Source organism: Protopterus annectens, chromosome 3.part0 (assembly GCF_019279795.1).
Source record: "Protopterus annectens isolate FY-2018-M chromosome 3.part0, PAN1.0, whole genome shotgun sequence".
In the NCBI taxonomy this organism is placed as follows: Eukaryota; Metazoa; Chordata; order Ceratodontiformes; family Protopteridae; genus Protopterus; species Protopterus annectens.
In genome coordinates this window covers 553,041,156-553,057,793 of record NC_056731.1, presented here as the reverse complement: position 1 = coordinate 553,057,793, position 16,638 = coordinate 553,041,156, and the positions used below count along the sequence as shown (strand labels likewise).

The 16,638-nt window shown below is 38.9% G+C and overlaps 1 protein-coding gene across 1 annotated transcript in view; it reads left to right on the top strand.

The window, feature by feature from the left end:
- The window catches only part of PAK1IP1 (PAK1 interacting protein 1), a 999,879-nt gene that overhangs the window by 226,188 nt on the left and 757,053 nt on the right, over positions 1-16,638 (top strand). The window contains exon 4 of the mRNA XM_044064976.1: positions 9,950-10,024. Within this exon, the coding sequence (XP_043920911.1) occupies positions 9,950-10,024 (75 nt within the window). The remainder of the gene's footprint in view (positions 1-9,949; positions 10,025-16,638) is intronic.

The window sequence follows — 16,638 nt, the reverse complement described above, 5'->3', positions numbered from 1 at the left end:
TTAACGATGGTGCCAGCAGTTCCACAGTCAAAGTACAACTGGCGGCAATTTCTCATTATCACATTGGTCATGACTCTAGTCCACTTATGTCAGCCAAGTTGTGTAAAATTTTCCTTAAAGGTACTTTCCTTCTCAGGCCCCCTGTGAAACAAGCGGTTCCTCCTTGGGACCTCTCCTTAGTTCTCCAGGCCTTGACCGCCCCTTCAACCAGCGGCTACGGTGGATCTCAAATTCTTGTCTTTCAAGACAGCCTTTTAGTAGCCATTACATCGGCCAAGAGAGTTTCAGAGCTCCAAGCATTATCAGCTAAACCTCCTTACTTGGTATTTCATCCGGACCGTGTTTACCTCAGGACCAACCCGTCCTTTCTTCCTAAAGTAGCTTCTGAAGCAAACATTAATCAATCCATTAACCTCCCTGTTTTCTTTCCTAAATATGAAAACAAAGGTGAATACAAGCTTCACTCCTTAGATGTTCACAGGCAACTTAGATTTTATCTAAACAGAACGGCTGGTCATAGGCAATCCGACCAGTTGTTTATTTCCTTTGCTAAATTTAATTTGGGCAAGCCAATTTCTAAAGTTTCTCTGTCTCGCTGGATTTCACAGTGTATCTTATTGGCTTATCAAGCTTCAGGAAGGCCCGCACTGGAGGGTGTACGCGCCCATTCAACCCGGTCAGTATCTACCTCGGCAGCCTTTAAGGCTAGGATTCCTCTAGATGATATTTGTGCAGCAGCCACGTGGGCTTCATCTCATACTTTTATTTCCCACTATAAGTTGGATCTTGCATCTAGGGGTAGAGCATCATTTGGCTCCGCGGTGCTCCGGAATATCCTTCCATGATGGCCGCCCAAGATTCAGGTAGCTGGGGACTCTGTCCCACAGGTTGCAGACAAATGAATCTCCTACTTCAGATTTAGAAGTTATGTACTCACCATAACGTTCCATCTGAGTAGGTGTATTCATTTGTCTGCAACCATCCCGCCCTCCTATCCCCCTGGCCTTTCAGTTTCCTGCATATTATGTGTTACCCTTTTCAGGGTGTTCTTGCTGTTGGCAAACTCGATCTGAGGTCATGAGGGTAGAGCAGGGCATTATGGGTGAGGGGAGGAGCTGAGAGCTTGGATCCATAGCTGGTAAACCATGCCGGTTCGGATCCGATATCAGATCCATAACCCACAGGTTGCAGACAAATGAATACACCTACTCAGATGGAACGTTATGGTGAGTACATAACTTCTAATTTCCAGAGGTTACCTCATTCCCTTTGTTTCCGATCCCCCTGTAAATCGGTCTTTATTGGCTGTGCCACCCATTCAGTTAGACTATGCAACATCAGAGGTCATCTCGTTCCTTCAAAAAAGAGTCATCCAAGAAGTCCCCACAGAGCAAATAGGATCCGAAACTTCCGATTCATTTTAGTTCCAAAAAAGACCGGGGACTGGGGATCAGTTCTGGATCTCAGCAAGCTAAACAAGTCGATAAAAAAATTGAAGTTCCGTATGATCACGCTACAGTCAATTTTTTCTGTTTATCGGAAAAGACAATTGTATGTGCTCCATAGATATTCAAGATTCTTACTACCATATCAACAATGGACAGGCGCTCCAGAAGACATTCATGCTTTTGGCTGGGAGACAGTCATTTTCAATTTCGAACACTGCCCTTTAGCCTCACTACAGCCCCCAGAGTGTTCAGCAAATGTATGGCAGTGGCCACGGCTCACCTGAGAGACCTCAGGGATTCTAGGTCATCTCCTTGCTTTCCCTCAACAAAATGCAGTCTTGACGACGGACGCTTCCCAGACGGGGGGGTATTATCTGGGAATGATGGTCCAAGGTATCTGGCAGGATCACGAGAACCACTTGCACATAAATGTTCTGGAGATGAGAACATTGCTGTATGCATTGCAAGCACTTTACAGTTCTCTTCCCACCGGGACATTTGCGATCCAATCAGACGACATGTCTGTAGTGTGGTACATAAACAAGCAAGGGGGAACCAAGTCTTACCCACTTTGTCGAGAGGCACAAAGAGTATGGAAATGGGCGATGGACACCCAACGCTTTCTAGCAGCAACGCACATTCCAGGGAAGTCCAGTGTGATAGCAGATGAACTGAGTCAAGCAATTCTGATGCCTCACGAGTGGTCCCTGAAAACAGAAGTTGCAGAAGAGATTTTCCGCAAATGGGGCCAACCTCACTGCGACCTATTCGCCACGTACATCAACACCAAATGCAGCAATTACTTTGACCTCATTTCCTCATCCAGGGACGCTCTAGTCCACAATTGGCCTCTGGGACGACTTTATGCTTTTCCACCCTTTCCTTTCATACCAAAAGTGATTCAAAAAGCAAAACTGTTGAAGAATACCCTGATCCTCATTGCTTCTTACTGGCCTCGTCAAGTCTGGTTCCCCTTCATCTGGCCTCATCTCTTGGAGAAACCCTGGATTTTGGAACCATCTCCAGACCTTCTGATTCACCAATCAGGACAGTTCCATCCTACCATCCAAACCCTGAAATTGACAGCATGGCTGCTGCAGTTCCAAGAATAGCCAGGTGTATTCCCCTTTCTCCTTCCATTAAACATATCCTCATTTCACACACAAACCTTCCACCAGTAAATTATATTCTAGTAAATGGAAAAGGTTTTCCATTTGGGCAGCTAAACAAGGCATAGATCCCTACTCAGCTCCCATAGAGTCTATCTTGTCCTTCATGGCATCTATTTTTCAAGAAGGAGCCGCAGCTGCTACCATTAGAGTTTAGTTAGCTGCCATCTCTAATTATCATTTTGGGAATATGGGAAATCCAGTTATGTCCCACTCTTTATGCAAAACCTTTTTGAAAGGAGTCGTCCTTCTCAGACCTCCAGTGAAGCAACCTCCGGAGCCCTGGGACTTGAACTTAGATGATCTGATCTCATTGATTTCTCCACCTTTTGAACCATCTTCTTCATCTGACTTAAACTTGTTGTCTTGGAAGACATTGTTCTTAGTTGCTGTAACATCTGCTAGGAGGGTTTCAGAATTGCAAGCCCTGACCATTCGACCTCCTTATATTATTTTCCACAAGGATAGAGTTTTCCTAAGAGCTAATCCTTCCTTTCTCCCTAAGGTATATTCAGAACATAATCTATACACAACTATTTAATTACCAGTAGTCTTCCCAAATTACAGCAATAAATCAGAATACAGACTACACCAATTAGATGTCCACAGAATTCTCAGATTTTACCTTCACAGGACTAAAGATTTTCTGAAATCGGATCAATTGTTTTTCCTTTTCGGACAAAAACAAAGGCTTGCCCATCTCAAAGGTCACCCTGTCTAAATGGCTTTCAGACTGCATCTCATTTGCTTACAAAAATGCTGGGAAACCACTACCTGCTAAAGTAAAAGGCCACTCACCTAAGGCAGTATCTACTTTAATATGCCTTTAAATCAAAACTCCCAATTGATACCATTTGTGCAGCAGCTATTTGGGCAAGACCTCATACCTTTTGTTACTCATTACAAATTGGATTTGGCCTCCCGGGGCAGGTCATCCTTTGGGTCCACTGTGCTGAAGAGTCTCTTTTGTTTGAGCCACCAGGGATAAAGGTGCTAGGGATGCTGTCCCATCCAGCAAGAATTACGGCGAGATAGGACTACATAACATAAAAAAGTTATGTACTTACCATAATGTTCCATGTTTGTAGTCCATCTCACCTACATTCTTACGTCTCACCCTCATTCCCCCTTCCTGTTCTCTAGAGGAACTGGTGGACTATCCATTATGCTGTCTGACCTTTTTGTAGTTGTCTATCTGCATGGCATAGATATTATATCAAAGTACTTTTGTTTGTATGTACATAGTTATTGATAGTATAATTACTATTATGTATGTAGTTACTTTCATGCAAACAAGATCTGGGGAATTGCCATGAGGCATCATGGGATAGGGGATAGCCTTGAGCCAGTAAAAGCTCTTGAGCTTTAGTATCCAAAAAAAGCACCAGCAGCCAATGTCCCTCAGCCTCGAACACAGTATAGACGAATACACACGTAGATTCAGCCTCGAACACAGTTTATTAAGAATACACACATAGGTTAAGCGCTTTCGTCAAATGACTTCATCAGAACACTCCACATAGTAATCCACCCCTTTAAATACCAATCCTTCCAATTAAAAAATCAATTGACAATTAGTTCTTAAAATGGAATGTAAAAATGTAGTACACTTTCTAAAAGGACTTGCCTAATAAAACATGTATGTTTGTAAAAACATTTATAAAATTGTATCCTTTTCATAACAATTTAAAATAATTTAAAATATGTGACAAGGAAACTAAATAAAGTACATATAAAGTGATGTCACTCATAATACATTTGCTCTATATTTTAGTTCAGGTTTGATACTAATATGGTCATTAAGTCCAGGAGGGACCGTGACATTCAATTCCAATTGCCACCTCACTTCAGCCTTTAAAAATTGGTTGTTCCAATCACCACCCCTTATATCCTTCCCTACTACCTCTAAAATACCAAACAAAAATCCTATTGGGCACCTTGTTTTTTGATTTGAGCTTTAGTATCGTCTGAGTCGGAGCCGAGAATCGGCTCCAAACCCATCCAGCAAGAATGTAGGCGAGATGGACTACAAACATGGCACGTTATGGTAAGTACATAACTTCTTTTTATTTCAGAGTCCAGTGGTAGATTGACATATTATAGTTGTGTAAGTAAACTTACCATAACAGTAGATGTTTGAATGATCATTGCTCCTGTAGCCATAATTGAATAGATTATATCGTACACAGTAACTAAACAGATAGTAAGCTGTCAAAGCTTAAGGACACCATACACATGCTAGGACTGGTGACAGAGCAGAGCTGTCGAAAGTCCTTAGTCTGGGCACCAAGGCCTTTAGAGTTTTCATGTTAACTGTTAAGAGGGAGGCCAGTGCCTTGAAAGAGTGCAATGGTAGATGAATAAATGCTAGGCGAGTCAAATTCAGTGCGCATACTTTGAAAAAATAATGGTGGGATGGAAGGGAGGGAGTAGCTACTGCAGCAGTGATCATTCGAATATCTGCTGTTTTGGTAAATGTGCACAACTGTACTATGTTCATCATTTGATCACTGAAGTATGGGTGAGGGTCAAGGAGCCCCTGTAGAAAGGTACTAACAAAGCCTGCTCTAGACCTGGGAAATGGAATCTATTTTTGTAATGCTTCGTAAAAGTATGTACAGAGGACCTAGTTGCCGCCTCTAGAATATTTCTAGACTCCACCCCTTTCTGAAAAGTCACTGAAGCCAAGACACTTAGTGGAGTGTACCTTGACCCTACCTGGAATTGACTTGTTGTGGTGGATACAACAAAAGGAGATAGATGGGGCAACCATTTTGAAATGGTTTGCTTTGGCACAGGTTACCCTTTTTTCTTTAGTAGAAATAAATAACTCATCAGTGTTTCTGAAGGTTTTAGTTCTCTGTGGACATCCATAGTGTGAAGAATTCTTTCTCTCTCATTTTTTAGGTTCTGGAAAGAAGACTGGAGATTGATAACTTGGCTTAAAGTAAACTTGGTGCCACTAGGCATAAAGGATTAGTTCTTAAAGGCTTAGTATGTTTGTGAAAAATAAGATAATGTTGATTCACCATAAGAGCTTGCAATTTGAACACTCTCTTCTTGCAGAAGTCAGAGCAGTCAAAAATATTTTAAATGTTATAGGTTCATAGGTTTATACTAGGCTATCTGCCCTAAGGCATTTGGATTTTTGCATTTATAAGCCTAGCCCAAATTTTTGTGGCTTACGCCACCCCTTATATGAAAAAATACTGTGCCCATTAGTTTGTTGTGCCTCTGTCCAGCAGTGACACAGAGATGATTCCCGGGGTAAACCTACGATCTCCCATCCACAGGTCTAGATTTCTCTTGAACAGAGTCAGCGAGGTGCTCTGCCTTACATGGACCGGGATTTTATTCCACAGCATAGGGAGTCTCTGAGTGATAAATCTATCCCTCCAGAACGTCCTATTTATATCCGTGCTAAGGTTTAAGTCGCTTGCTCTAGTGGTTTTGGTGGATTTGGATTTTTTGAGGTGGAGCATGTCCATTAATTCCGGGTTGGACATGGCCTTGTATGTCAGGCACATGTCACCTCTGAGCAGACGGTATGCGACTGAATAGAGCTGGAGTTTCTTCAATCTGGCAGCATATGACAGATTTTGGAGTCCTTTATCCTTTTGGTGAGGAACTTTTGGGGTCTCTCCAATTGCTGCAGATGTCGGGTGAGATACATCCCGAATGGGGCATTGTACTCGATCATTGGTCTGATAAGTGAAGAGTACAGTGGAACAATGACCTCACTAGATCTGGATGTGAATCCCTTCATGATGAGGTGGGCAATGTAGAAGGTCTTTCTAACCACTTTAGCAACGTGAGTGTCAAAAGAAAGGCCACTGTCAACCTGGGTCCCCAGGTCCCTGATAACCTCTTCTGTGCTTAGTGGATTGCCACCTATATGGTAGCTTGGGGTTACCTTGTTTTTCCCGAAGGGTATGACTATACATTTTTTGGCGTTTAACTTCAGGCCATGGCTTGAACTTCAAATCAGCCTGATGAGCTTTTTCAAATGGAGCAAGATTTAACTTTTCCAAAAAGATCGTAGTGGGGAGCCACCAGTTTTCAAGGAGGATGGGTATGTGGGACTCTCTTTCAAAATCATTTTAACATAGGAATGCTTTTGGGTGTCTTTGAGCAGACACGCTGAAATAGCCAACAAATGAAGCTTGATAGTGGAGTAAGAAAACCTGAGTATAGTACCTCTCACAAATTTTGTAGAACTAGAGAAAAACTAGCCTTAAAAGGGTCCTGGTTCTTATCATGACACCAAGTAGAAAAATATTTCCAGTTAGTAATATATGATTTCCTAGTATCAAGTTTGTTTGCCTCCAGTTGTACATGATGCACGTCCATGGGGGGAAACAAGGTATCTAAACTGTATCATCCAGGCAGTTAATGGAATCTGTTTCAAGTTGTGGTGCATCAAACAACCTGTTTTTGTGTAAGTAGGACCAGTCTGTCAAGAAACGTCTGGTAATTCCCCCTTTTTCAATTTCCAAAAGAAGGGGGAACCACTGTTGCCTGGGCCTGAAAGGAGTCACCACAGTGATCTTTAGAGAGTCCCTCTGAATCTTCAAAACAACCCTTGGTATCAATGGAAATGGCGGAACAATTCTGCCCAAGGAAATTAAAATGCATCTTTTTTGCAGGCCTGCTTGCAAGAAATCCTGGAGCAGAATTTTGTCCATTGTATGTTGTAAATGGAGATGGAGATCTACCTGGGGGTGTCCCTCACAGCCTGATCAAATCCTGGACGACTTCTGATTCAATTCTCATTCATGAGGGTCGGTTCTGTCCCTGCTCAGCTTGTCTGCTAGTGGTTTGCACTAATGAAATGCAAGATTCTTGAAGTCTGTGATTTTGCTGATTTGCAGTATGTCAGGCTACCATGCCTAAACTACACAGAGGGTGAGAACTGGAGTCCCCCCTGTTTGTTTATGTACCAAACCACTGTGGTGTTTGTAATCAGTTGTAAAGGCCCTAGGGGACTACATATGGTTGAGAGAGTTGATAGCATTTATGACTGCCAAGATCTTTTTTTTATGTTTGTATTTTGTTCTGTTTTTTTGTTGTTAAGACACTGCACTTTTACCCCAAATACACTATTCTCCAAGCAAAGTCTGAGGCATCCAGAGTTAGACTTTGCTGGAGCTGGAAGAGAAAATGGAGCACCTGGATTCAGATAAAACTGATCTCTCCACTAAACCATGTCCCTTTTTACAGATCCCAACTCTAGCATCTGGAATGTCAGGAGATGTTGATGATGGACCCATATAGATTTTAAGTTCCACTGAATCTGTCTTGTGGAGTTTGGTGGATGCCATGAATCTTAGTGTCTTGAGAGAGTCTCCTGACTGGAAAAACTGTGGAATAGTTCTAGATCCTCATTTCCTGTAGAAGAAAAACACTTTGAACTGAGGTATCTTAGAAATAGTGGAACATTTCTATCCAAGGAAATGAAAATACATCTGCCTGTGAGGAGGATACAACTTTTGAATGTTTCCTGAAAACCCAGCCTGTGAATGAGGTCTCTTATACAAGTGAGAGATTCCTGACAATTTGCTATCGGCTGTCAATGGAGATAGACAATTTCTAAGTTCCCTTGGAGGAGTGGGTAACCCAAAGCATAATGCAGAAAACCGAAAGTGTAATCCAAATACAGATGATTTAAAAAATGTTTGAAATCTGAGGTTGCGGGACTATAATAAACATCCTTTAGAGTTACCAACAATTGAAACAAGGAATCAGAGGTAACAGGTTAAGAAAGGATAGCATTTTAACCTTTGGGATTTTCACAAACTAAATGGTCTAGTATTTTTCTCCATGAGGTTTCTTTCTTTGGTACCAGAAACGGTCTTGAAATAAAATATTTCCATGCCAGACAAAGTTGAACAGAATTTATTATTCTCCAAGTCAGCAGATGCTGAATGACAGGAAGTAGACGGAGCAGTCATATCATTATATCTTAAGAGTGGAACGTCCGTCACTGTTGACTATCTCTTGAAACTGTGAGTGAGGTCAGAATTCCATCACTGCATCATTTTTTCTTGACACGTACCTTCTTTTGGCCCTGGAAGATAAGTTGCAATGACTTGTTTCTTTCCTGGTTTGATAATTGCAGAGTCTCCGTATCTAAACTCCAAGGCACTGGTAATGAGTGTGCTGCCTTTTCAGGCTTTTATTAACTGACTTTGTCTTGTATAGTGTCAGGTGACCATGCTTGATTGATGAAATGTTTGTCTATGTTAGACATACGTGTATTGATGTACTGGGGGAGGGCTTAATGGATGCACTTTAAAAACCTGTACTTAGGTTTTAGAAGGTATTTATTTACAGCAGTCCGTCACTATGTGCTCCAGTTTCACCTCATGATGTTCCTTAAATTTAAACCTCTCCCACTGGCCTGTGATAGATTAATGGAAAGGCAGTTTGTAATGAGAAGACTTTGACATTTGAGTGGAATTGCTTTTTATCTGACTTATGTGGCCAGGAAAGTATGAAAGATTAGCACCAAGTTGTTCCTCTGGGATTTTCCCAATGGCATAACAGGTTTTGTGAGGTAAGAAGTAAAAGCCCAGGGTTTAAGAAGATTTTGTAGAGTCAAAACTCGTTTGGACTGGCATACAGTTGCAGCATTTCAGAATTGTTAGTTCTATTCCTGTAAAATAATAATCAGAAAGAGGTACAATTGTTGGCGTGGTCTCACAGTACTTGCTTCCACATTTCATTTCCTGGGTGGAGTCCCTTCTTTGTGGCATCTGCATTTGTTTTTTTGTGGGGTGCTTCTGCTTCTTCAGACATCACAAAGACATGCAGTTAAGCAGATGGGTGATCACCTTAATTGTCTGTACAGGTGTTTGTGCATCCAGTGACTGAATGATATCCCATCTAGCAGAAGCTCTCTGCCTTACAGTTGCTGAGTACTAGGTTAGATTTCCACTTCCTTGCGATGCTGAAAAGATAATCGGGTATCTCAAAATAAATAAAAGCTTGAGGAAGTGCCTTTATTTGCTGTGTTGAGTATTCCCTGTTATGCTGGTATGACCTGATTTTTTTGTCTTGTAAAACATAACACAAATCTCTCGATGCTCCTGGTATCTTTTAACTTGTTGTACAACAACACTGCAGCTTGAGCTGTTGTCCTTTGTGCCATTTTAAAATAACAGGATGCAGGAATAAAAAGCTATCTTTCATTATTTCTGGTGTGAGTTAATTCATTATAAAGTAGTTACCATATGCTGAGTTTTGGTACTCCAGGTGCTTGAAATTTCCTTGCATTTTTGCTCTGACATATTATAAAGATGCTTGTAATCTGTTTTGTACTGTTTTCTTCAGAGGCCATGTGACATCTGTTTCTGTACACCCATCTGGAAAATTGGCTCTATCAGTGGGAAGAGACAAAACTCTGAGGTATGTGTTGTTTTTTTTTATTTACTTATATTTTGAGTTAGTACCAGTGTTGCAATTTTATATGCTTTGCCAGGTTTATCTTTGTTGACAAAGCTGATTGTGCAGACTTTATTGAAACGCATCTGTTTATGCAGATAACTGAATTTGTACCATGTGTTAATATTTTAAATAAAACGTTTTTTTTTTTTTTTCATACCAGCCCATTCTCAAGCCTGCATACCATCAGGCTGTTCTGGCATATCCACTTGCCCATTCCCAAATCCCCCATGTACTCCTATATGGGGGTACCCCCAAAGTGACTGTACATTAGGTAAGCCACTGGTTTTGCAGGAAGTCCATCTTAACAGTACTCATTATTAAGCCCTGGGATCAAAGGATCTAGTGAGGAGTAGCAAGCAAGTACAAAGCTTGAGAGACATTGTAAGTGCAAAAGGCAGTCCATTACCCTAACTGTGCAGGTAGCTAGTACAGTGATGTCATTACATTAGTGCCACCCCCTTGTATTTTACCTGAAATGTCCTGCAAGGCTCTTTGTTTCCACCAGAGGTGACCCAGGCGTTGTCTTTGTTTGCTTTAGTAGGAAAGACACTGTTGAAAGGACATCTCTGACTTTGATGTTGAAGGCCCTGTACAATTGTTAACTTTAAGATTTCCTGTTGTGACATCTGCATTTCATTACAGTTCTGACATTTCTCTAGTTCCTTCAGTCAGATGCACACATGCCATCTAGTAGTGCACATCAAGGCATCACACATTGGGGGAAGAAGATACATGACCCATCCCTTTGCCTGCAGAGTTTAGATCTTAATTGTTGCATAGTTACTGGTGATTTGTTTGTTAATTAATCACACGCACAAAAAAATTAAGCACAAAAAAAAAAATGAACTTTTGTTCATATTGGGTGGCATTGCTCGGTAAAAGAACATGATACAAAGGCCTGCCAGAAAAGCCAGTGATTCATCCCAGCCACTATCGAGAGAAGATGTGGGAAACCCTGAGAAAGATGGCAGCTTTTGAAATGGCCAGCAAAAACATCAACAAGAGGGTGTTTTGCACGTTTGTGGGTCAGGGTTTAGATATACGGTAGAAGGTAAAGAATCAGATCAGGCCATTGACCAAAGTTATCCCTTATAAAACTCTCTCCCCAAGATGTCTAACAGCTCCCTCATATGCCACATCCTCTACTTCTTTTTTTGATGATCCTTTAGAAAGATACTCAGACTTATGAAGTCCTCTTTGTACTGCCCATTTGCCGCCTTCCCAAAAATGTCTGAACTACTGTCTTGGTAAAAACAAACAAAAAAAAAAAACAAACCTTGGATCTTCCTTCCCATGAAACCTGTCCTTGAGAATATCTACATGGTCTGGAAATGTGCAAATTCAGCTTTCTTCTCCTGAATAGCAGATGCCATGTACAGCCTACAGGTGGAGCAAAATGACATTGTAAGCACCCAGGAAGATGCCTTTTACTTCAGTTCACTATACATCTTGGCGACTACAGCACATTTCATCCCTGCTAGCAGATGAGGAATCCAAAGCTTTGGGCAAGGTGGGCAAGATGTTCACCTTTTGCTATCTTGGATCTTAAATTATTTGTGTGTCACATTAACTGGCTCTAGAAAAGTTGGCATTGCACATTTCGTTGAGAATTCAAAGATTCTGTGGACGCATATTCCGTCTTTCTCAGTGATGTTTGTGATTGTCTACAATAATTTGATTGCACTTATACTGTGGCCATGGCAATAGGTGGTGTTTTGCATCTGCAGTGGATGACATTGCTCAGTCTGTTCCTTGAAACATAAGCTGAAGTACACATTTCTGGATGCCCTCTTCTGGGATAATACCTTCTTTTGAGCAAGCATTCCAGAATGTTGTCTGAGATCCTTAAAGGATACAAAACTTTCCACACAGAAAATGTTGCCTTTTTAAATAGTTTTCAATGTATACTTTATTTTCTGAAGAATACTAGCAATTTTATTAATATCAGAAGTTTCTTGACAGAAATTGCTATTTTTAGAATGAGGCTGCTTATTGAATACTGGGACTGTTTTTGTGAGAAAACGTGAACTGTGTTTGAGACATTTTAACTGTACAAACCAAAATAGAGTATTCTGGAATAGTAGAGAGACTACTTTTGTTTCAAATTCAGTATGATTTATTCACCAGTCTTAAAAATTAACACTTTAATAATTAAAATCAGCATTTTCATCCACATCAGAGACTTCATCAGAAATAAAACAGTCCTTGCAAATTGACCCTTGTATACCAATACTTAAAAAAAAAAAGATTGACAATCAACTGTTAACATGATTGAACAATTATAATTAAAAACAGATGTTTAGAATTAAAAATACTTGTTTAGACAGGTCGTAAAGGGACTTATTAAAAACAGTTTCCCTTGTATCTGAAACCATACCGCAAGTAAAAAAATACATAAATGCTTCAGATTTAGTTTTGTCCCACTTCAGCAGTTTGACATTGCTGCTTTGTGTGAGTTAAAATTATTTTCACAGAAATTAGACTTTGCTGTTGAGTTTGGTTCTGAGAATACCAATAGACACACAAATCAATACTAGAAAAAAAGTACTTGTATAAGGGATCTCCGCCCTGTGACATAAATCTTTGAGAAAATATGTGAGCAGGATATACATAAACTCCATAAAGGTAAAAACAGATACAACAGTAGAGGGGAATTTAACTAAAAACAAGAAGGAGTTATTGGACAATTTGGTTAACAACCAGAATGTTAGACTAATATTAGAGTAATGAAACCTAACAAGGCGGGAGATGTGGTTCTGTATGAAAAAAATTATTATATAATCAAAATGTTTAACATTTTACAAGATGAAGCCACGTATGAAATTAGTTCTATCAACAAATTAAATACCATAAAATTGATGTATTTTTAGAGGATGCTGTTTCAAAAGGTATTTTAACTAATACATTTTTTTACTCCCAACATCACCTAGGATACCCACTATGTTCAGAATACCGAAAGTACATAAAAACATTTCAGATCTGCTGTTTGGGCCTATAGTCGTGGCCCATTGTGCAAAGACGTATCCATTGGCCACATACATAGACAGGAGTTTGAAACAGATTTTCTCGACCTGAACAGATAGTAAAAGAATGTGGATTTTCTAGGCCGTTTAAAGCATGAATATGGAACGAAAATCTTGTCTTTCTTGCAATTAGCATTATTGATTTATTCAGTTGTATCCCAAACAATGAAGGTTTACATTTGTTCCATGAATGTTTAGACAACTATGATTTTTTTAACTCTCCTTATGGAGTTAGTACTGTGTAATAACTTTATTCATTTAGAGGGGTAACTGTATGGACAAGTCAAAGGTGTAGCTTTGGGGACAGCATGTGCCCCCACTTACACCAATTTGGTACTAAAAACTTGGGAATATAAATATGTTTTTAATGTTGAATGTTTTAAATATGTGAAAATACCTCCGGTTTTTAGATGACACATTTATTTTATGGAATGGACCTACTGGTAATATTAAGGTTTTTATTCAGAATTTAGAAACTTCTACCTTTTTTTAAAGATTTACTTACCAATTTAATGACCTAAATTAACTGCTTGGACACTACTATTTACATGGGTAGCAATGATAGGATCTTCTGAAGTCAGAAATGGAAAAACTTTGCAATATGTATATTTCAAGGAACTGCCTGAAAAGTTTAGTGGATAACATTTCTAAATATATAATAGAAGGGTGGGGTAAAAATATTCAAGCCTTTATTAGGTGAGGGTTTAGGACAGGCAAATGAAAATATTGTAGACGATACTGAGAGAGAGAGAGAGAGACAAAAGTTTTAAGATATTGATGGTTTTAAAATATTCAAGCAATACTAAAGAGATCAAAAAGATAGCTTGTAATTGGAATATTTTTAAGGCAAATACATCTATATCTCCTAATTTCGGTAGTGAACCCCATTTCTTATGCAAGACAGCATACAATATAAAAAAACTTCTAGAAAGCAGAATTTTGGGTTTTCCCATCAAGAGGTAAAGGATACGAGGAAATGTGGCAGATGTAATTACTTTGCAGATATTTTAGAAGGTGACAACATACTTTTGAATGTAACAAACTGTGGGTACATTATATTAAGACATTGTACATGTGTCTCCAGTAAAGTAGTATACATTGCAAAGTATACCACCTGCACAGCATTTTACATGAGAAAATCAGAAAGAAAACTCAATAGAAGAGTTTATAAGTATAAAAATGACATAAAAAAGAAATATGTCAGCAATGCTCTATTTAAGCATTCTATTGTATGTTCTGCTTTTGCTGGTTTCAAATTTGAAATCAACTCCATTGGATGAGGTGAATTTAAGAAAAGTAGTTGAATTGTTCAATTCATCTAAAAACATTATAGAATTAGAAACTTCATCTTGATTCCATAACCTAATTGGACATTACCATATCCAGAGATTACACTGAGAAAAAAATATGTGCCATATTTACAGGATAGAGATTTATTCAAATGCATTGCTCCACTATATCCTCCTTTTTATCAGTAGTTTCATCGAAAGAAGAAATACTTTTACATTGACACACACAAAATGTACACCTATAGTAAACACCAGTACTACTTAGGGGTATGTTCTACAAATTGAAACCAAACGCATAAGTGGCAGTAATCTAGACGAAATGGGTTCTGTGTAATTCAGTGCAACCATCAGGCCCCAATGTTAAAAAGAATGATGACTAAAACTCGGAACAACATTTTCTCTTCCGAAATAAAACTGATCTTGGGTTCACAGCTTAAGACATCATTCAGTAGAGGCAAAAATCTTAAAAATATTTTTGAGAGTAGTCACAATTTAGGAAAAAACACCAAACATGTAGGAAACACCAGTGCCCAAAAGCAACACCAAAAGTCAAATTATGGCACAAGCAGGACACAGTACAAAATATTAATAGATTGAATGCCTCATTTAAATCAAACACAAACTTTTATTAATGCTTAACTGTAATCATCATGTTTTCATTCTAATCAAAAGGACTTTATCAGATAACTAAATATCTATCCATTACCTCTTGAATACTGTTTCTCTTAATACAGAAATTTAGTCAATTAACCAATAAACCAATAAAAACGTTTGAGAACAGTCGGAAAATGAATACTCAATTGCTAAACTTCAAAAACTGTCTGGGCATGAATAAAAAAAACATAAAAACTGTCTGTTAAAACATCGACAACAATTTAGGAAACTGACCTAGACAGTCCAAAATGACAAAATGTGGATTTTGTAAATACTGTAAATTCAGAAGTGATGGCCTTTGTTACAGTAGAGTATTTCCAGGAGTTAGAGTGGTAGTGTATTTAGCATCCTGCACATCCTGCCCAGCCTTCTATATAGGAAAAGCTAACAGAATGCTCAAGGATAGAATATATGAACATGATTATGACATTAGGAAACAAAAGCCTACAAACGCATTATACAGACCATACCCCTTTTATGAAAAAATTATAAAAGATTCTTAATTTTTGTTATCAACAAAATTTCCACTACAGGATGGGGTGGGAAAAGTATATTACTTTTGGAAGAAAGAATTGCAATGGCAACTACAGGTTAGATGCTGTGAAAAAATTGGACTGAATGACATATTAGCTATCAACTGTATAGTAAAAAGAAGAGCAGAAAATTTATAAACAATTTTTAACAAATTAAGTTTTAATTTGTAGATGTGTACATATTTTATATACATACGTATATGCAAAAATTTCAACTTTTTTATGACGTTTTTCACTGTTGTAGGATCTATTATTGTCTTTTAATACTGTTTTGTTGCACTGTCTTTTTAAGTGGAAAATAGGTTAATTGCAACTGCATTCTAGGTTGGTCAGATGTTTTTTCAAAATTATATAAGCCTCTATTCATGGTAGTTCTTTTACTCTGATGATGCCTTCTTTAGCAAGGCGAAAATGCTAAGATTTTGTACTTTGTTCAATTTATGGTCAAAGCAGCATCATAAAATTAATTCGGCTTTCTGCTCTGCTTGAATATCTTCAGCATTTAACACTAGAGCTGCCGGTTCCTGGTTGAGCTTGCTGGAGGAGTTAGTGTGTGTATGTTCTTCGTGTTTCACTGTTGCAGTCATTACATTTGGGTAATCTGCTGGCAGGTTGCCCTCAGTCGGCCTGATTAACAAAGTCTTGGGTCCTACGTCGGTTGCTGTCCCTTCTTCCATGAAGTCAGGTCATCAGGGGTATAAAACATGCAGCCGACGTCATTACATCAATCTTTCCTGCCGTGCATTGCCCGAAGCAGAAGCAGTTCGCAAGTACCGGTCGGCCGACTCCTGAAATTTTCGTTTTCGAGTTTCAGAACCGAAGTCTTCAACTTAAAGCTAAATACCCTGTTGGGGAAACTTTTTCTTGCTCCTTACCGATGTCAGTAAAAGTTGATAATTGCATTACTTGTGGAAAACAAATACCTCACAAAGATTTTCATTTGTACTGTATAACTTGCTGTCGGTTTTGTGCTTTATTTAATCAGTGCACTATCCGTCATTGGTACATTTTTGCCTCTAAATATTTCAGTTCTCTGTTTAATTATCCAGAAATGACATTGGTTAGCCATCCGACTA